At 42.0% G+C, this 22,230-nt stretch overlaps 1 protein-coding gene and 1 long non-coding RNA gene across 5 annotated transcripts in view; one reads left to right on the top strand and one right to left on the bottom strand.

Annotated features, from left to right (window-relative positions):
• Window positions 1-21,964, bottom strand: part of TTC23L (tetratricopeptide repeat domain 23 like) — a 62,843-nt gene extending 40,879 nt beyond the window's left edge. For 2 of the 4 annotated variants that reach the window (XR_008673285.2, XM_055367700.2), the window contains exons 1-4: window positions 21,848-21,964; window positions 20,364-20,438; window positions 15,386-15,572; window positions 10,717-10,840 (exon numbers count right to left, since the gene is read on the bottom strand). Coding sequence is in view for 3 of the 4 variants with exons in the window: in XM_055367700.2 (XP_055223675.2) it covers window positions 10,717-10,840; window positions 15,386-15,572; window positions 20,364-20,431 (379 nt within the window). In the remaining variant the exon portion in view is untranslated. The other 2 variants (XM_055367701.2, XM_055367702.2) reach the window with 2 other exon arrangements.
• On the top strand, window positions 20,381-21,208 carry LOC134757606 (uncharacterized). The gene is made up of 2 exons (XR_010131785.1): window positions 20,381-20,452; window positions 20,768-21,208. It is a non-coding gene; the product is annotated as an uncharacterized lncRNA (long non-coding RNA).
• Window positions 21,965-22,230: the final 266 nt, after the last annotated feature.

Genomic DNA, 22,230 nt, shown 5'->3' with positions numbered 1-22,230 from the left:
GAGGCAGAGGCTGCAGTGAGCTGAGATCGCACCACTGCACTCCAGCCTGGTGACAGAGTGAGACTGTTTCAAAAAAAAAAAAAAAAAAAGGCATCTATACTGACAGGGTGCAGTGGGAAAAGGCTAACGGCACAACTATCCATGTGGGCATTGACCCCAACAAGGCAGCTATCACTAGGCTAAAACTGGAAAAGAACAGAAGATCCTTGAGCAGAAAGCCAAATCTCACCTAGTAGGAAAGAAAAATAGTAGATATGAGGAAGAAACATTTGAGAAGATGTAGGGGGAAAGTATCCCTATATACACCTTTCATTAAAAACTGCAAAAATAAAAATAAATAAAAGTGATCCAGAGACAAGAAGTCTCTGCAGAATACTCAGAAATATCTGTTCTATAGGCTTCAACTAAAGAGAAAAATGGACTCTGGTGAAAGAGAGGGCTGTGTCCTAAGTTAAGAGTGGCCTTCAAATTGCACTGTGCATTATAAGCACCCTATTAAAATGCAGATTCCCGTCCCACACTTCCAGTAGTTACAGCTCACAAGTTCTGGGATAAGAACCAAGAATACACATTTAAAACAAGCAACCATGTTTCAGGTGGTAACCAAGGATTCCCATTTGTAAGAACTAATCTTGGTAATAATGCAAGGTTGTCCGAGGACCACACTTGGAGAAATACATAGTTAGTAAAATCTTTATCGAAGAAGTAGGACTCATCTTGTTTTTCAAGAGTGGATAGGATTTTGACTGATACAAGGAGGGATTTCCCCTTGGATTAAATAGCTTGAGGCCTTGAAGACAGAACAAGCAAGTGTGTGTATGTATGTGTGCTGCACTGGGGTATGAGGTTGGGTGGATACAGGATGGTTAGGGAAGGTAGAAAGATGACTGAAGGGAAACTCTGAATTGAAAAACGTATAAGCAGCCCGGGCACAGTGGCTCATGCCTGTAATCCCAGCACTTTGGGAGGCCGAGGCGGGCGGATCATGAGGTCAGGAGATCAAGACCATCCTGGCTAACACAGTGAAACCCTGTCTCTACAAAAAAAAAATACAAAAAATTAGCCAGGTGTGGTGGCGGGCGCCTGTAGTCCCAGCTACTCTGGAGGTTGAGGCAGGAGAATGGCATGAACCTGGGTGGCAGAGCTTGCAGTGAGCCGAGATCACGCTACTGCACTCCAGCCTGGACAACAGAGTGAGATTCCGTCTCAAAAAAAAAAAAAAAAAGAAGAAGAAAAGAAAAGAAAAGAAAAAAAAGAAAAACATATAAGCTATGCATTGAATATGTAAAAAATCTTGGATGATGTCTTAATTTGTATGTGCTGCTGTAACAGAATACCTGAGACCAGGTAATTTATAAAGAACAGAAATTTCTCACAGTTCTGGAGGCTGAAAAGTCTAAGATGAAGACGCCAGCTTCTTGTGAGGGACCTCTTGCTGCATCCACATATGATGAAAAGTGGAAGAGAGAAAGAACCAAACACCACAAAAAGCCTCTTTTATAACGGCCTTAATCCCATTCATGAGGGAGGGGCCCTCATAGCCTAATCACCTCTGAAAGGCCCCACCTCTTGATGCTATCACAGTGGCAACACCTGAACTTTGGAGTGGACATGCTCGAACCATAGCAGATGCCCAGATGAGGAGGGGGAATTAGATCTGTTATGTAACAGGGAGTCTTCACAGGTCTGGAGGAAGAAGGCAGCATCACTAGTTAGCTCACAGAAAACTCTGCTTCGGATACTGGAAGCCGAGATGGCTACTTTAGACCAAGAAAACAAAGTAGAAAACTGAGAAAGTGTTTTGATCAAGCAGGTCATTTTCCACAAGTAGGTGAGCCGTTAGGAGTGTGTCATTAAGGACTATAAAAACCAAATTCAGACAGTTCCCTGGGTCCTTAGGAAGAAGAAAGGTGAAACTGCAGGAGCTACTAAAAACCACCCCAAATCAGCGGACATTCCTTCTGGGCTTGTGAATGTCAAATAAAACAACTACCACTCAAGAAAGTTGTTCTGAGGCAGTCCCTGAGGCTTTTGAAAGCCTGCACCCTCCCTGCAAAATATCCCATGCTGGTTGTGCAATTCCCAGGAGGAATACTTTTCCTCTCTGCTCAGCAGCTAATCAATCATAGAGTTCCTTGCTTTCACACGACTAGGCCCCACATTGTGGGCCTTCTGATGGAAAAGCTGAGCCACAAGGGGCTTAAGCAAACTGAACAAGGATCTTGATTTAAAACAATTTATTATATTTTAAGCCCTAAAGGGAAAAAACTTCTTTCACCTTCCCAGAATCCTCTCTGATCTCCAAAGTGGAGTGCATGAACTCTACAGGTATGCAAGATGCCGTAAGAGTGTGAGGGGGAAATCAAAACTTCTCTATTTTTTTTTTATCTGAAGCCTTTTTCTATTTTTATTACTATTTATAATATTACATAACACATCAATACTGTTGTACACAATCTATTTAAAATACATGTATAAAAAGTAATTGTTTGCTTAAGTTTCTTTTAGTGATAAGGGAGCTGTCTCTTGAGTTTGGAGACCACTGGCCTAGACAAATGTTTTCCAACCTTTTCAAGTATGAAAGAGCTCTTTTTATATTTTAAAAAAACCACATGGCTTCCTCCACTTGTGATAATTATTTTCATAGCACATACTACTTGAAAAAATTCATAATGACAAAAGTACTATGAATTCAGTATCAGCAACACTTTGAAATGAATTTACATTTACTAAGTCTAAGTACGTCCTCTTTCATGTAAAAACACTCTGTATATAAGATTTATTATTGTATATATCTATGAAGGATGCTTCATAGATCAAGTTACTTTTCTGTATCTGCCCTCCCAAGCCAAGGATACCACCCTTCTACCTGCACTGACAGTGCAGCAGTTTTCAAGGTACAAGGCAGAGGGGCAGCAAGGCCTGCTTCTGCAGCCCAAGATTCAGAAATTACAAGGAAATATTGATGAGATGGCAAAATGAGTCCAAAGATTGTCCAACAAACATATCAATCATTTTGCTTTAGTTTGGGTTGGGATTCTATCATTGATTCTGCTACACTGACTCAGGCCAGAGAAAATCTGCTCAGAGCTACCCAATCTTTGGAGGTTGTTATTGTCACCAGAAAGCAGTCACCTTTGATCAGCATCTATATTTAAGCAGTTACTGTGGCACGGTAATTAAAAGAGCAGGGTCTAGAGCCAGACTTTCCAGGTATAAATCCTTGTTTAGTCATTATGACTTGAACATCCTTATGACTTGAAAAAGTTACTTTATCTGTGCCTGTTTATTCACCTACAAAATGGTAATGAAAATATATGCTGTAGAGTTGTCGCAAGGATTAATTTAATATAAAAAAAGGATTAAATAGTACCTGAATGAAGTGAGTTTGAAGATATATTAGCCATTATTATTATTATTACCAAGGTCCATTTCTCTTATTGAGTAATTTACTATATTTGTACTTATTTTAAACATTTTTCATAGCACTGTTTACAGAATCTTTGTAAAAGGCTTGCATTCTCAAATGCAGACTCACTTCAGGTAGGTATCAGGCTTCTTGTGGGTCAGATTACCTGGTTTTTATCATTCCCTGTTGTTTCTGTACGAGTTTTTGTGTCTTTGTTTTAACCAGCTAGACAAAGAAAGCATGACTTAGGCTTCTTTTTCTGGATTTTGCAACATTTGTAAGAGAGCCCCAATACCTGGAAGATTCCCAGTAATAATAGGCTGACTAAAGTACTGTTTCATTAATAAGCAGAATTTCAGAAAACTGCTTGTCCACGTTACCATATTTTCCTTCCTGAACACTTGAAAACAGTTCACCACTAGTTACCAAACTACCCTGGTGATCTCCGACTGCCCTTTCTCAGCTGCTGGATCACTAGGCTCATTAGGATCATCACCAGGGCAGTGGGCCATAGAGGTCCACTTCTAGTGTCACTTGTTCTGTTTAACAAGCCAACCAACTTTTATACACTCTGCTTTGCAAAAGCCTCACATTCTCTTGTGAATCCCATTCCATCAATTACTCCATTAAAAACATCTTTAAACCCTCTCTTCTAACTGGCTCCTTCCTCTTTGCCTAAAATCTTTCTGCATCTCCTTCTCTTGTAAAATCATCTTCACTAGCCTCTGGTCCCTATTGCTTCCCTTCATCCCTGGGATCTGGCTTCTCCTCCAACCATTATGGGGAAACTGTTCTTCTGAGGTCTCCTCAAAAACATCCTAATAAATGAATCCAACTGCAGGTTTTTCAGTCCGCATTTCACTGCAGCATCAGACACCGTTACCTGTTTGGCTCCCAAGGCACTGCACCAACCTGCTTCTCCTTTATAAACCTTCTGTAATTGATTCTTTGCTAACTCTTTATCAAGGTCCTTTGTTCTCTACCATTAATGTGTCCATTTTCCAAATCTTTCTGTTTCTTCCACTTCTCTCTTTCCCTCTTGGAAGTTTTATCAACTCCTATTACTTCAACCTTGGCCTTCCATGCTTATAATTTACTATTTCCCCTCTTTAGTTCTGGTCTCAAACATTCCTCCATGCTTATGCCTTTCCTTCTCTCCTCCCAAGTTCTGGTCCCAAATTTCCAGCACAAGTGAAAATGTATTACAGGTTGAGTATCCCTTATCCAAAAATGCTTGGGACCAGAAGTGTTTCAGATTTCAGATTTTGTTCTGGATGGGGGGAGATTTTTGGATTATTTGCAGATAACCAGTTGAACATCTCTGAAATCTGAAAATCTGAAATCCAAAATGTTCCAGTGAGCATTTCCTTTAAGCGTCACATCAGCATTCAAAAAGTTTAGATTTTGGAACATTTTGGATTTCAGATTTTCAGATTAGCGATTCTCAACTTGTGGATTCTCTATTGCAATTCAAAATCTATACATCAAAAACTGGACTCAGCATTCCTCTCCCAGTCCACTTCCTTTCTGACCTACTTCTCTCTGAAAATGGCAATTTCAGGGGCCCAAAACATCATGGTCATCTTTGGGCCTCACTGTCACTCAACCCCAAATCAAACACCATGTCCTGCCTACTCCTTCTTAATGGTCTCTGTCTTTTAATAATCATTTTTGAATATGTAACACATTTCTATAGTTGAAAAGTTAAAAATTATAAGAAAAAGTAAACACTGACAGGTCTCACTTCCAATCTTGTTCCCTTTGTCCCCAACCACCCTCTAAGTAACTTTTTTTGTTTCATTCTTGTGTACCCTTTGGTGTTTTTTATATAAAAATAAGCCTACATTCTCATTTCTTACTCCCTCTTTCTTACACAAAAAGAGGCGTATTATAAACACCATACTGCATTGTGCATTCTCTTTTCCCTAAAGAGATCTTTCCCTAGCAGGATATAGAGATTCCTCATGTTCTTTTTAAAACTCCATATATCCCACTGTGTGTATGTTCTAGTTTCCTATTGATGGATACTTGCTTGTTTCCAATCTTTTCCTATCATGAATGATGCTGCAAAGAATAATCTTGTCCATGTTATCAGTGTGTATTTAGGAAAGATTCCCAGAAGTGGGTTTCTGGTTTAAAAATAAATGTATCTGTCTTTCGTAGACTCTTGAATCCTTACCTTCTCACCCATTCTCTCTGGCAGCCTAGTTTTAGACCTAGATGACTGAGATGGCTTCCATTCCATCACTGCTAGATTAACCCTGCCAAAAGTACACTTTGATATTTTTATCATCCTGCTGGAAAATCTCCACTAGTGCTCTTTGCCTATCAAATAAATTACAAATTCCTTAGCCTGTATTTAAAACCACACCATGGCCTGCCCAATGTACCCTTCTCCTTTCCAGGTTCATCTTACCAGTCCTAACCTTAGCCAGACAAGGCTGCTTACTGCTGTCTCCACAGACGTGGCACTTTCCTTCCTTATGCCTTGGCCCACACCTTCCTCTTCATCAGAAATGCCCACCCCTTCTTCCACCTACCCAAACCCTACTCCTTCTTTACAACCCTTGAATCCACCTCCCCCTTGAATCTATCATCTCTGCCAGAAATGATTTCACTCAACCTTCCCGAAGCCCATTATTTAAATCAATTACATGGCATTTACCTTACACTGCCTTCCCTCATAGTTATGTCCCCAGGTAGTTCACCTTCCACACTAAGTTGTAAAACCTTTGAGGGCTTCTTTATGTTACATTTCCCAAAGTGTTCATCATGGCATTTCACATATACAAGTTTCTCACTACTCACTGAATGACTGTTTATTGAGAGAAATTAGCCTTTTGGCTGCTGGAAAAGGCTCAAAGTGAAATGAGCAAAGCAGGGCTGATGACTATGAAACATGAATGGGTGCAGTGAGGCATGAACGCACACAGACACACACATCCGCCTACACAGGAGGCCAGCTTATATATTCTGTCCACTTTAAAGCAGTTAGAGGATGAATGACAACAACACTGAGTGGAGCTGAGCAAGCACTTCATCTCTCTTGAAGATCTGCCATTTTTCAAAGCCTTACTTATTCCATGGACCAGACACTAAAAAAGCTGAAGTGAAGAAACTGAAATAAAAGCTTAAGTGAAGAAAGCAAAGAGGCACTGGGCTATTCTCAAAGAAAGCTTACAGTCACAACCTATTCTAAAAAAAAAATCTAGGCTGGTATCAGAAAATCTGGGTTCAAGTCTAGGCTCCACTATACCATGTGGACACTTCATCTGACCAGCAAGCTGCCTTTCCCATCTAGGAAAAACAAACAAAAAAGTCTCTCGTACAGGAAAACTTGTGTCTCCTCCAACTTATTGCCCCAACATAGTTCTCTATTCATGCAGCAGGAAAAACTGTCAGTTAGGGAGAAAAGGATTTATCACCATGTTTTGTGGTATAACCTGTTCACTTATCTTGACTTAACTTGGAATCTAATTGGAAAAGTAAAACTCAAAGGCAGTTTGTGGCTCATTATGGAAGGGGTTGATTTCAGAAGATCTAGGCCAACCTCCTTCTAGACCTACCCTAGTTATCTTCAAGGCAAGACGGAGAGGGCAGCATCTGGCCTTGCCTAGTTTCAGAGAAATCTCCCTCTCAAATGCCTTCCTCTTCAGTTTAAGTTCATCACCTCAAGTTTGAATTCCAGTGAAAGACTCTTAGCTAGTCTCTGTGAATCTGGGCTCTCCCAGGGCCCAAGGAGTGTACTTGTCTCTACCAAACCAAGTTGCAATGACCTACCAACTGCCAAATCCATGGGTCTCTCCTCAGCCATTACCTTATTTGACCTTCCTCTACCATCTGAACTGTTGAAACCACTGTTGCACTTCTTTTCAAAACCCTCTCTCCTCCCTTGGCTTTGATGACACGGGTCCTCCTGAGTCTTCTATTTTCTTTGCTGGCCCCCCTTTACCCTACCCATTCTTAAAGCTCTTGCTCTCCAGTCTTCAGTCCTCTATTCTCTTCCCCTCTCTTTCTACACACTACTACAGAGTCTCGCTCTGTCGCCCAGGCTGGAGTGCAGTGGTGCGATCTCAGCTCACTGCCACCTCCACCTCCTGGTTCAAGCAATTCTCCTGCCTCAGCCTCCTGAGTAGCTAGGATTAAAGGCACACACCACTACACTTGGCTAATTTTTGTATTTTTAGTAGAGACGGGGTTTCACCATGTTGACCAAGCTGGTCTCCAGCTCCTGACCTCAAGTGATCCACTCGCCTCAGCCTCCCAAAGTGCTGGGATTACATGCATGAGTCACCACACCCAGCCACTACACACTATTTCTGATCAAGCTCATCCACTCCTATGGCCTCAACTTGCTCCTATGTGCTCATTTCTCCCAGACTAACATCTTTCCTGAGCTCTAGACCTGCTTTCAGTTGCCTAGTGAACATTTCAACACAGATGTGATCCAGCCTGACAGAAACCAAACTCAGTAGCTTCTTCCCCCTTCCTCCATGATATGGTTTAGTTGTGTCCTCACCCAAATCTCACCAGGAATTGTAGCTCCCATAATCCCCACGTGTCATGGGAGGGTCCCAGTGGGAGGTAATTCAATCACAGGGGCAGGGTTTTCCCATGCTGTTCTGGTGATAGTGAATAAATCTCACGAGATCTGATGGTTTTATAAACGGCAGTTCCTCTCCATGATCTCTTGCCAGCCGCCACGTTAGATGTGCCTTTGCTCCTCCTTGGCCTTCCATCATGATTGTGAGGCCTCATAAGCCACGTGAAACTGTGAATCCATAAACCTCTTTTTCTTTATAAATTACCCAGTCTTGGGTATGTCTTTATTAGCAGCATGAGAACAGACTAATACACCCCACCACTTGGTCTTTCCCTTTCATTCTCGATTTAAGCTAATTGTCCAGGTCATGCCTGCTTCAACTTCAATTCTTCCCTGTCCTTCCCACTCCATACTGAATGGGGCACTAAATGTCACCCATTCTACATTTTAGGTTATCTTTTCTTCATTCCAACTGCCATACCCAATGCCCTCATCGACTCTCATCTGGGCAGGATAATGGCCTAACTGGTCTTTGCCTCTTCTTTCTCTACCCAGTCCAACCCATCCTGGAGTCTCTCATTTTATAACACAAGCTTGATTATTACCACCTCACTTCAAACCTTTTAATAACTCTCCACACTCCCTGATATCTGGGCCCAAATTACCTTTTCAGTCCCATTTCCAAGCATGAGCTGTCTGTCCTAAGGTGTCTTCTGTCCTACCTTAACCCCCTGGATCTACAGAGAAGCTACAATATTCTGTGTAAGGAGTTTTATACAGAGTGCCCTCCTCTCACTTCCTATGCCTTAGATCAACATATATAAAGGACCAACTTTGTACTCTCTACTTCTCCCCTCAAAATCTACTTGGGGGCCAGGTGCCATGGCTCACACCTGTAATCCCAGCACTTTGGGAGGCTGAGGTGGGAGGATCACTTGAGGCCAGGAGTTTGAGATCGGCCTGGGCAACATAGAAAGACCTTATCTCTACAAAAATAAAAATATAAAAAGTAAAAAAATCTACTTGATAAACCTATTCTCATTCTTCAAAGACAGGACAAATATCACTTTCTCTCGGCAGCCTTCCCTGACTTTCCTCAATGGCAAAACCACTGAACTGCCTCATTTGCATTCCCCAGAATTTTGTTCCTACCTCTAGAATGGTACCTATCATAAGACCCCTGTGTGCTCCTAGAGCATAGGGACCACCAATATTCATTTATGTATCCCCAGCACTGACTGCAAGTGCCACCAGGCTTATAACAAGAACTCCATAAGTACTGAAGTAGTAAATCCCTAAATTTGACTCTTATCATGAAGGCAGTAAGTTTTTGAGAAAATCAGTCTGATGGGAATAGAGAGATTCCAAGTAAGGAAGCACGGAACGCCACTAGGGGAAGATCCTTCCTGGTCACTCTCAAATCTCATAGAGGTGGCTGCCTGCTCTGCCAGTACATAAGGACATTCTCCTCTCCCTAGCCATAGCGCCTTCTTTCAGAACACAACACGTGTTCTTAAAGCATAAAAGGGCCTCACTGTGCCCCCACTGTGACCCACAGCATCACTGTCCTAATGCTGTCATCTCAGCTACCTGTGATCTTGCCACATCAATAAATGAATCTAAAGTTGCATTAAAAACAAATGAGTGTAAAAGAGCCTATAGAGCCCTAAGAAGGAGAATATATTCTGAGATCAATAACTGAGAAGTGAACTCAATTTTAATTTTTTCAAAAGCTTTGCTTTCTGATATCCAGCCTCATTATGGCCCAAATATATTGCTTCCCTTTTCCTGTAGCCTTCAAATCACTTAAGCCCATAAAGCATTTAATTTGTATTACAAGTTAGGCCCCCCTTCAGACTGAGGTCCCAGAGGTACTTGAACAACCCCTAGGCCAGTGGCTCAGTTCATAAGCAGTAATATGCCGATCCATATTGTGTACAAAGGACTGTTCTAGATCAAATGAGACCAGTCCCTGCCCTGAGGGAGCTTCTATGTCAGAGGAAGAAGCATTTAAAGCATATATGAGCACAGTACAATGAGTTCCACGGTGAAAATGTATGCAGTCCACACAGGGGGACATGGCTGGTCAAGGAACAGAGAGTCTTGAGCTGGCTATGTCCCTGGTTCCTGAAATGCGCTCTCGCCTCAGTGTATCACCCAATATTTATTCAGCCTGTACTACAAACTTTCTACTCTCAAGGAACTTTCACTTGGGTGCAGTTTTAGCAAATAGATTCCTGTCTTATTCTCTTACACTAGAGTACCTTCCAGAAGTGCCATTTCTTTAGGATGAGGGTCCTACCTTTCACTAAGCCAAACCTTCCAGGAACTTGAGTTCTACCTTTGGAATTCAAGTCCCATTATTGGGTCTGCCTCCCTGATGCTGAGTGTACATCCCTGCTTGTCCTTCCCCTACTGTCCTCCGGCTGGAACCCCTGATACTGCCCTTTGCCCACTGTGCCCCAGTGTCCTCATCCATAAACTGAGGATAATAATAGTATCTCCCTCCATGGAATATTGTGAGGACTAATGAGACCAGTTTGGCACATGCTAAATACTCAATAACTGTCATCATCATTATTATCTTTATTACTTAGATCCTTGCCACACTGTCTCCCTCATCCATGGACTTTCCTTCCTGATAATGTGTGAGCTAGGGGCAAGAAGGGGCCCTCCTAGTCATAACCATCCTCACTGAGGTTGTGTGGGCTCAGTTCAGCCTTCAGAGGCTGGCCACCCAAACCCAGCTGGGAAAACCAAGTACCTCTCAGTGTCAAGTAGCCATAAGCTAGGTTGGCCAGAGCTCGTGCACATTTCCAGTGATGGTCCCCAAAAATAATCCGAGAAAGGATGACACATCGAATCAGCTCCTTGTTTGCTTGAGTATTCTGTAGAGTACAGAAGTGATTATACTTTTTGGAAAGGAAGAGAAGTCTCTACCCCATGGACTTATCACTGGGACACAGGACTGAATTCACCTGTCATCTTTTTTCTCTTCTCTTTCCTTCTCATCCTGTGTCTAATCCATCAGGTCTGGTTGGATCCACATTCCCCCTAAATCCTAAAACCAAGCTCTTCTCCTCATTTCTGCCATGAGTACCTAGTCCAGGCCACCCTCACCTTTGACCTGGCTGGCCACAGCAGCCCCTTCCAATTGCTTCCTCTCTGGCCCTCACAGTCTACTTTCTACATAATAGCCAGAGTGACTTCTTTTAACCTTTTATCATGAAAAACTTTATTAATATACAAAATAGACAGCATGAAAAATGAATATGTAGCGTGATCAGTGATCTACTCCTGGCCAATCTTGTTTCATATCTAGACCCCTCATCCACCCATCCTCACCTTAAATTGAAGCAAATCAGACATTCCATTGTTGCCTCTGTAAACATTTCGTAAATAACTCTAAAAGATATGGACTTAGAAACATACCACAAAATCATTATCTCACCAAAATATTAACAATAATTCCTTATCTAATCACAGAAATGGAATTTTTTTAATAATTTGTTTGACTGTCCACACTGTGAGATCAGTCTCTTTTCATCTATAGGTTACTTTTCCATCTCTAATTCTTTTTCTTACAAATTATTTGAAAAAGCTGAGTCATTTGGTCTAGTATTTCCCACAGACATAAATTTTGATGACTGCGTCCTCATGGTGTCTCATCATGTCCCTCCATTCTCTGTTCTGCCTTTATATTAGTAGTTGGGTTTAGAAGTTTGGTTAATTTCAGCTTTGAATTCTTTTTTTTACAAAACGACTTCATGGCTACTGGTATGTTCTTCCAGCAGAATACATCTACTATCTGGTTGTTTTTTCTTTTTTTTTCTCTGATATTAGGAAAACTACATGGAAAATTAACAAAAGATTATAAAATGCAAATATACTAATTCTATCATTCCTTCTTCATACATTAGCTGGAATAATTCTGTAAGGAGAATTTCTCCTCCTCCACTCTTTGGTTACCCAATAGTACAGTTCATGTTGGAAAGGCAGGACACATGGTTTATTCTTGCCCTTTACTAGCTTTCAGAAAAACGAATTGTTCACTAGCATCCTCTAATTGTGATCAAATAGCTTGTTATTATTATTAGAAACTTATGGATTTTAAAACGTACTTTATGTGTTTATATCTTAAGATATAAATTAGATCATGACTTTCCTGTTCAAAATCCTCCAACAGCTTCCCGCTTTTTCTTCTTAATATAATTCAAAGTTCTCACCATGGCTTCCAAGGCTCTGCATAATCTGACCCAACGCCAATCACCTCTGGACTTCATTTTCTACCACCCTTTCCTCCTACTCTGTCTGCTAGAACTACACTGACCAGCGGTTCCTGAACATCACCAACTAACTTCCAATGTAGGGCTGTGCACATGCTGCTCCCACTGCTTGGGACACTCTTCCATGTCATTCACTTTCTCATTTTCACTTTTCTTATCAACAGGCCTTTTTCGGCCACGTTATCTAAAATAGACGCCACTTCATCACTCAATATCCCATTACCTATTTTACTTTTTCTTCATAGCACTTACTTCTATCTAATATTGTATTAGCTATTACTTTTGTTTGTCTATTATCTCCCCAAATAGAAGATAAGTCCCTTGAGGACAGAAGTTTATTCCTCATGTTCGCTGTTATCTGCCCAGTACACACAGGTGTAACACATTCAATATTTGCTGAATGAATCATTTATTAGCAAGATTAAAGATGGGTTGGGGAAAATAATCCTCTACCCCTATAGAAATGACAGGTAGAGCTCTCTAAGAAATCACTGAACTGTATCTTCAAGTCATATATTTCAGTGACTTTACAAACACAGCCATTATTGGCTGAACGAGTCAATAGGGTCAGGCATTTTTTTCCTGGTAAAGTGAAAATAGCACTTCAAGGAAGCAAAAACCTAAAGTTTCAGCTCCGGTTCTAATGTTTGTTTACTGATTGTGTTGCTTTGGGGCAGGCCACTTTGATCTCAGCTTCCTTTTCTGAGATTTGGAAACCTGTATCATCTACCTCATGGAGATACTGTAAGGAAAAAAAAATAGTGTCCAAATGATTCAGTGTTGTTAGGTCAGATCTAAGTGTAACCCGTTTGAAGAATAATGTACAGGTAACCAAAGTAACCCATTTAAAGAGTAATGTTAGATAAGATACAGCAGTACCATAGGTTATTCCAAGGAATACACTCCTTACTGATTCCTATCTCCTACCCAACTTCATGTTTTACCTGCCCCCTGCTCAAATATACAGAAGCAAGCAATGGTAGAAGGAAACTTCCCCTGATGCTTCCAAAACGTACATTTAGTCAGCATTTTTTAGAGTTCACCATGGGCTGACCACAGCAAATACTAAGTTCTCTTTCGAGGAAGAAGCATCATGCCATGAAAAAATCACTGGAATGGGAGACCAAAGCTTTGGCTCTGGACATTGTATATTCATCCTCGAACTCCTTGACTTGGAGAAACCGGGACAACCAATATGGGCTCCAGATGTCATCCTAGCACTTCTGCTGCTGACGTGGCATCCCCTGCCCTTCAGGGCTAGGAGTACTAGGTTGGGTTTGATTTCAAAAAAAAAAAAAAAAAAAAACACGAAAAAAAACAGCATGATTGAGCTATAACTGATATACAAAGAACTGCACCTGTTCACTTTATACAATTTGATGAGCTTGGGATTTGAGTTAGATTTCTCTCCTAAGATCTAAATCTTTGTCATTATCCAATCTGGCCAAGGAGTTTTTAAGCCTTGAAAACCCCCACTTACACTCCATGGCAGATGGTACTTGTGTGTTTTTAGAAATGATCCTTCTAGCCTGGATTTGTGAATCACTAATGGGTCCAGGCAAGGATGACTGTCCTTTGCAAGGTCCTTGGGTCATTTACAGAGATAAATTTACAAATATCCATCTAGAGAGATACTTCAGAGGCAAATGATAGAAAATGAAACCTCTCTAGATTACTTTTTTCCCCTTGGCTAGGAGGAGCCAGGAAGTCAAGGTACAAGCTCTTCTGTTGATAAATCATGCTCTGGAAGCAGGCTGGTGCCTGTGTTCTAATAATGAGAGTCGACGTCTTGCTGTCTCAGTCTCCTGGATTTTGAATACTCATGCTTACAAACCTGCTCTGAGATCTTTGACTCAAGTCTTTGACTTGCTCTTAGAAATGCATATTTGGAATTTTTGACCTCCACTGCTACCTCCTGTTTCTGGCCCTTTGGTTTGTTTATGATTCCACTGTAACCAAGGGCATCTTACCCATATCCTTTCCAGGCCAGAGCTTAGACCTGCTTGCCTACCTGTTCTCAACCTCCTGCCTTACTATCCCAGGCTTTTTGTTCCCTAAGAGATAGCATCCTGAAACCTTCCAGGATGGATATATATATATATATATATATATACACACACACACACACACACACATATATACACATATATATGTACGTATTTGTATATATACGTATATATGTATTTATGTGTGTGTATATGTGTGTGTGTGTGTATATATATATATATATATATATATTTTTTTTTTTTTTTTTTTTTTTTGAGACAGAGTCTAGCTGTTGTCGGCCCGGGCTGGAGTGCAATGGCATGATCTCAGCTCACTGCAACCTCTGCCTCCTGGGTTCCAGCAATTCTCCTGCCTCAGCCTCCCAAGTAGCTGGGATTACAGGCATGTGCCACCACACCTGGCTAATTTTCGTATTTTTAGTAGAGATGGGGTTTCACCACGTTGGCCAGGCTGGTCTTGAACTCCTGACATCAGGTGATCCACCCACCTTGGCCTCCCAAAGTGCTGGGATTACAGGTGTGAGCCACCACGCCCAGCTATTTTTTTTTTTAATTTTAAGTTAAAGGTAACAGCAACAAAAATAATCAAATGATAATTTTTAGGTTTTTCAAATTTTTATTTTGTTTTCTTAGAGACACAGCCTCATTCTGTTACCCAGGCTGGAGTGCAGTTGCACAATCACGGGCTCCCTGTGGCCTCAATTTCCTGGGCACAAGCTGCTATCCTGCCTCAGCTTCCCAAGTAGATGGGACTACAGGCTCCCTCCACCATGCCTGGCTGATTTTTAAATTTTTGTAGAGACAGGGTCTCACTATGTTACTCACGCTGGCCTCAAGAGATCCTCCCGCCTCGGTTTTCCAAGGTGTTGGGATTACACGCATGAGCCAGTGCACCTGGCCTAATTTTTAGTTTAAAGCTAGGACCAGAAATGCCCCAAGGAGGAACAGACAATGAACCATGCATGGAACCAGAAGGTGGGCTGGCTACCTAAGTAGGCTCTGCTTTGTTTTCTGCTACTTACAAAGAAATATGACACCTTCCTCTATTTCATGTGCTTCAATCTGCATCGAAGGCAAAGCTTCTCTAATCAGGAACATATTTTTAAATGGAAACAAAATTTTAGTGAGTTTTTTGTTTTACCATTTTTTCCTTAATCAGCTGAGCTACTTTCTTCTGGGATTGGGCTAATTTCTCTTTGGGATGAGACATACAGTCTATGGCCTTCTCCTTCTCTTTAGCTTTAGTTTCCTCTTCACTCTCTCCACACCCACCAGTGGGATACAACTCATCTGTTTGCTGGTGAGCTGGGATCTCGGTTTTCTGTGACCTGTAGGTATGAGAGAGGCAGGGATTCAGGATTTAACCTTCGCCATCTCAAACAAGGTAAAATTGAAGGGCATAGCTCTCCCAGCTAGGGGATAGGGACATGATTTCTAACATAAACCTGAAGGAATAACGCTAGACAGTAAACTCACGTCACCCTCAAAGCCTAGCATTAAGACAGCAATGTGGTAGTTCAGATGAAGCAGATTTATAGAGGTACAGCTCTGCTGCTTACTAATCACATGACCCTAACCAAGTTATTAATGTACTTCTCTAAAATGAGAATATGGATGCCTACTTGATGAGGTTATGGGATTAAATGAGATAATACTCATAAATCAGCACAGTGTGTGGCATTCACTAAGTGTTCCTTTCATGTTAGCTATTAGTATATCATTAGCTCCAGGACAGGGCTTCTTCTTCTACAAATGAGGGTGTTGAACTGGAGGATCCCCAGGAATATCTGTGTTCTAAAATTCTGATCCAAACAAGGAAAGAAAATGGATACAATGAAATAAGGGAAAGGAAACCAACATTTTGAGGCTGGACTTTGCATGTCTTCTCATATCTTAAAAGCTTCAACATGTGCTGGCCAAGAAAAGAGGACATGGGTCCCACCAGAGACAGGGAGGGAACCCCACACTACATCAAGTGCAGATTCAGAGGAGAAATATCCTTAGTTGTGTTAAAAAGAACTATATCCTAACATCACCAGAAAAATCAGTAAAGTGCTACAGAAGAAACAGAATTTTGAGATCTTAGGAGCAACGCTAGAAATTTTAAGTATAAATAAGTCTCCCAAAGGACTCATCTTTATACTCACAGTAACTCAAAAGTTCAGCCACTGAGTAGTTTTTAAAATACAATTTACTTTTCTTTTCCACTGATTGCTTAGTGAATGCTCAATGTTTAAATAAAAAGAAAATTCAGAAAAGCACAAAAAGCTTAAAGAGTGAATGTTCAATGTTTAAATAAAAAAAATCAGAAAAGCACAAGAAGAAAACAACTGCCAAGTGTAACCTTTTTTTTTTTTTTTTGCTGCTGCTGCTCACTCTTTGGGTCTGTGCCACCTTTAAGAGCTGTATGCCAACTGTAATCTTTTACACCAGGTTTGAAAAATGACATGCTAATATCCTTCTAGAGTTCTATTCTAATTAACTTATCAAGAGGCACATGGGCAAACCAGGTTGTGTAGATAGGGAAGCAACATTTCTTGAGGCCCAAGCGCAGGCAGGCTTGCCTTCTGCCCACAGACGAGTGTGCTTTCAGTAGACAAGCAAACTTGATGGGACAGCCAGGGAAGGTTGGGGATGTGACCTGATCAGAAGACAGGTGATGAACTTCCTTTTCTCTGCCTGGTGAATTCCATACTCCTCCTTCAAGACACAACTCAGATGTCATCATTCCTGGAAGTCTTTCACTGGAGTAGCAATAAAGGCAGCCTCCAAAGGGCTTTCAAAAATTTCCCCCAAACTGCTAGTACACTGTGATTTTTTTTTATTGTTGTTTGATTTTTTTATTGTTGTTTCTTTGGTTTGTTTCTGAGTCTTCTTTGCCTGCCGGCAAAGTAAACTCCAATACGGCAGGGGCTGAGCCTCATTTGTTTGTGAAAACCTGATATCTGGCTCATAGTAAAAACAAATAATGGCCTGTTAAATGATGAACAAATGAATGAGAAAAGAATGTGCAGTCTTTAGAATGTTTGAAAAATATTGAGGAGAGAGGAAATCTGTGGCAAGAGATCATAAGTTGGCTGACTCTGGGCATGCTGCCTATGAGCTAGCCCTGTTCTGCAAGGGGCAGTTAAAAAAAAAAGAGATCATACCTCAATAGAAAATTTTGCTTAAGCTGCATATTTCATAGACCTAGAGCAGAAGTTAAATCTATTGGAGTCACCAGATTGCTAATTATGGATATTAAAAATTATAAGCCTGAAATATTTTAAATTAAGCCTTGAATAACATTAAGGTAAGACCAAAGGTAGCAAGCTTCAACCTCAGGGACTTCAAAGGAATGAGAAACATTGAGGTCTTGACAAATGATTTGAGAATGTAAATCCCTGAACTAGCTTTGAACATCATGTTATAAAAGGTGAGAAAGATGGCTGGAGAATCCTGACCAGTCAGACATCTCAAAGGATGGTCAGAATAAAAAGAATAGGAGGTTGAATGGAAGGTCTGCCTTGCCAGGTTTATAACTTATTCCATATGTTACCATCATGAATAGGAATTCTGATTAGTAATGCTCAATATAAATTATATGATTATTTCCCAGATATTTTACTGTGAACTTAACATTTTTATGAACTTCAATTTTTATAGTCATATAACCCTTAACCTTAAGATATTTTATGAATTTAAACTTATGCTATCCAGGCCAGGCACAGTGGTTCACACCTCTAATCCCAGCACTTTGGAAGGCTGAGATGCGTGGATCACTTGTGGTCAGGAGTTTGAGACCAGCCTGGCCAACATGGTGGAACCCTGTATCTCCTAAAAAATACCACAATGAGACTGTAATCCCAGCTACTCAGGAGGCTGAGGCATGAGAATGGCTTGAACCTAGGAGGCGAAGGGTGCAGTGAGCTGAGATCACGCCACTGCGCTCCAGCCTGGGTGACAGAGCAAGACTCTGTGCAGGGAGCCGAAGGCCCATGGGATGTGACCAACTCAGCATTCCACTGGAGACGATATGATCAAACAACAAACTGTTTATCATGAATGCAGGATGTGAGCAAACTCACGAGTGCTCCTGCCGACAGAGGGTTTGCTGGAGGCAATCACTCCCTAGCGCTGAGGTTATCTACTGTGACATCTAGAGCCTGTTGTTTGAGGAATGAAGTCTTGCAAGCCTACTCTGGACTAAGCAGCTGACCCCTTCTTCCACACCCCTTCTCACCATCTCTTTTGCCTAATAAATACGGAGGGCTGTGTACAGCTCAGGGCCTTTGTCCACTAGAGGCAAGGTGCCCCCTGACCCCTTCTTCCAAGTATACTCTTTTGTCTCTTGTCTTTTATTCCCACGTTCACCCCTCCTTTGTTCAGTCCACCAGGGATTGTGGCAGGTTATATAGGGGCCCCCTAAATAGCAACAGAATCTGGTGCTCCACAACTCTGTCTCAAAAAAAAAAAAAATGCTATCCAACATGGTAACTACTAGCCACGTGGCTATCAAGCACATGAAATATTGCTGGTCTGAATTAAGATGTGCTGTAAATGTAAAATATGTGCTGTATTTTAAAGAGTATAAAAAGATATTTCATTAATAATTTTAGCATATTTTGTATATATTGAAATAAAATATAGTATTGAAATTAAATTCATGTGTTTCATTTCACCTTTTAATATGGGTAGCAGAAAATTTTAAATTACATATGTGGCTTGCATTATATTTCTATTTGATGGCACTGGTATAGAGCAATGGTTCCCAACTAAGGATGACTTTGCCCCGAGGGGAAATCTGGCAGCATCTAGAGACATTTTTGCTTGTCACAACTGGAGCTAGTGCTACTGGCATCTAGTGGATGGTGGCCAGGGATGCTGCTAAAAATCCTACAATATATAGGACAACCCTCCACAACAAACAGTTATCCAACCCCAATGTCAATAGTGCAGAGACTGAGAAACCCTGGTATAGAGAATGGTTAAAGAATGGACTCTACCTGGGCACAGTGGCTCATGCCTGTAGTCCCAGCACTTTGAGAGGCTGAGGCAGGAGGATCACTTGAGCCCAGGAGTTCGAGACCAGCCTAGGTAACATAATGAGAACCCATCTCTACAAAAATGTAAAAATTAGCCAGGTATGGTGGTGTGTGCCTGTAGTCCCAGCTACTCAGGAGGCTGAGGTGGGAGGATCTCTTGAGCCTAAGAGGCCAAGGCTGCAGTGAGCCGTGATTGCACCACTGCACTCCAGCCTGGGTGACAAAGCAAGACTGTCTCTAAAAACAAAACAAAACAAAACAAGAATGGATTCTAGAGTCAGAATGCCCAGTTTAAATACCACTTACTAGCTTTGCAACTTTGGGCAAACTCCCTAACATCTCTTTGATTCATACTCATCTATAAAATGTACCAATAACAGTAACTCCTTCACAGGGCTTGGGGGGATTAAATCAGCTAAGACGTTTAAGGTACTTAGAACAGAGCCTGGCACATAGTATGTGCTCAATAAGTATTAGACGATATGAAAGTTTTATTTACTCTATTTCATAAAACTTAATTTTCTCATTAACTTTGTTATAGCTAACTCTCTACAATTTTGCCAATCTTGTTATAACTAATCTATTTTTATTTTAAAAACTTTTAAAATTTCCTTAAGTCGGAAAAAAGCAATCTTCTATCATGCATAGGTTGTAAATACAAACAGATATTATAGCAGAATCATTATTAAAGCACATCAGAAACACAACCTTCTATTTTTATTTTATTTTATTTTATTTTATTTTATTTTATTTTATTTTATTTTTTTTATTTTATTTTATTTTATTTTTTATTTTGAGACAGGGTCTCTATTGCCCAGACTGGAGTGCAGTGATGGAATCTCAGCCCACCGCAACCTCTGCCTCCGGGTTCAGCTATTCTCCTGCCTCAGCCTCCCGAGTAGCTGGGATTACAGTTACGTGCCACTACCGCCCAGCTAATTTTTGTATTTTTAGTAGATACGGTTTCACCATGTTGGTCAGGCTGGTCGTGAACGCTTCTCATGCAAAGCTCCTCACCCAGGCTTGCCTTAAGCAGGAGGTCCCAGTGTTTCAGCCCAGTGAGTACCTGTGATGTCAAAATGCTGTGATACTTACATACGGAAGCAGAAATCCCAGTCGATGTCATTGCTAACAGTTGGGATACGGATGGGGCTGGCTTGCATCTTCTCCCTACCAAGAATCAGGTAAGGTCAGCTTTGAGAGAAAAGGCTCGGTGTCTGTTCTATTTTCCCCCTCTGGTTTGCTATTAACATTAAACTAAAACTGCTCAAATATATAACCCATCCTAAATCCACAGACTACGCATACTCAGATATGGAGACTGCTGGAAAACAGACATTTGTCAAATTGAATGTCTAAGTTAAATTTCTTTCCCCTAATTTCAACTCCACCCTACTTCTCCAAAATCCCTGGCCTTTATGTCTCAAAGCAAGCACATTTACAGTTTCTGGGTCATCAAAACTATGGTCAACTACTTAACTCAGATATTGTTTTTGCAGGTCTGACGGCGTGATGGATTTAAGCAAAGCAACCAACTCTCAGTGGTAATCGAAGCACAGCCAGTGTATTGGTTAATTCTGCTTCCCCCCCCCCCCCTCCCCGGGGTCATTTCACTAATTAATAGCAGATTCTAGTAAAGGGGTCACGAGGCGGGTACAGAGGCTCACGCCTGTAATCCCAGCACTGTGGGAAGCCGAGGCGGGTGGATCACCCGAGTTCAGGAGTTCGAGACCAGCCTGGCCAACAGGGTGAAACCCCGTCTCTACTAAAAATACAAAATATAGTCGGCTGTGGTGGTGCACGCCTGTAGTTCCAGCTACTCGGGAGGCTGAGGCAGGAGAATCGCTTGAACCCGGGAGGCGGAGATCGCGCCACTGCACTCCAGCCTGGGGGACAGAGCGAGACTCCGTCTCAAAATAAAATAAAACAATAAAATGAAATTCATGTGTCTGTTTTAGTTGTTGCTGTTAGATGATGGGGGAAACCTCGGAAGCACATGACGAAAAATGTGATTTCTAAATACAGTATTTGTGAAATTCAACTCTCAAGGAAGGCTATGCCAGTCGCTTAAATCAAATCCAAATCGAACGCAGTTACTTATTGAATGTTAACATCCACCAAGTCGCCTCTCCTTTCACCCTCCAGAATCACTAATTCCCGCTGAGCCCTGAGTGGCTTTCTGACCCAGGCTCCAGAGCATCCATTATCCGAAAATCAGAAAGGGAGACTCACTAATTTCTCTTTTTAACCTCCACTTTAAACACTATGCCCACAGCAAGGAGTTCTGATCTCTCAAACTCCCGGACTCTGTTCCCATGACGTTCCGCACGGCCCTGAACCCCTCAGGGACGAATCGCTCCTCTTTTCCCGCTGTGGTTCCGCGGTAAGTCTGTACGCCCTGACGCCGCAGGTCGAGCTCTGAGAGCCTCTCTGCCGCGGAGGCTCTAAGAGAACGCGCGAGTGCGCAAGGCGCACCTGGCTCAAGGCGGAGAAACCACGCCCCGGAACCAGCCTCCCAGCTCCCTGAGCCCGACTGCGCGGCTTCCTCCCGCTGCGTCGGCCTCCTGACCCTGGCGCACCTCGGTCCGGGCGCCAAAGCGGTGCCTCGCGAAAGCTGCACAGCCTGCGAGGTCCCCAGTTACCTTCCGCAACCCAGGTCCGGCCAAGGAGACAATACCGTTGCCATGGGAACGGAACGCTACAGGTTCTGCTGGGAGCGCCTGTAGCCATGGCGACGCGGGGCACTTCCGGTTCGGAGAGTCCCTGTTGGCTAGAGCCTACAGCAGCTCTTGCCGTACCCTCCGCTTTCCCGTCCCCGCAGGTTAGACGCGCACGGTCTCCGGCTCGCCCCAAAACTGGCCTCTGCATATTGTATCTCACGAGACCTTAACCCCTCGGAGGTGAAGGCGTAGGAAGAGAAGATACATTCCGTCCAAGGATGGAAGGGAGCGCCGGGCCCCAC

The sequence above is a fragment of the Gorilla gorilla genome, chromosome 19, assembly GCF_029281585.2.
Source record: "Gorilla gorilla gorilla isolate KB3781 chromosome 19, NHGRI_mGorGor1-v2.1_pri, whole genome shotgun sequence".
NCBI lineage: Eukaryota > Metazoa > Chordata > Mammalia > Primates > Hominidae > Gorilla > Gorilla gorilla.
Note: the sequence above shows the minus strand (reverse complement) of the source record. Positions and strands in the feature narration are given on the sequence as shown.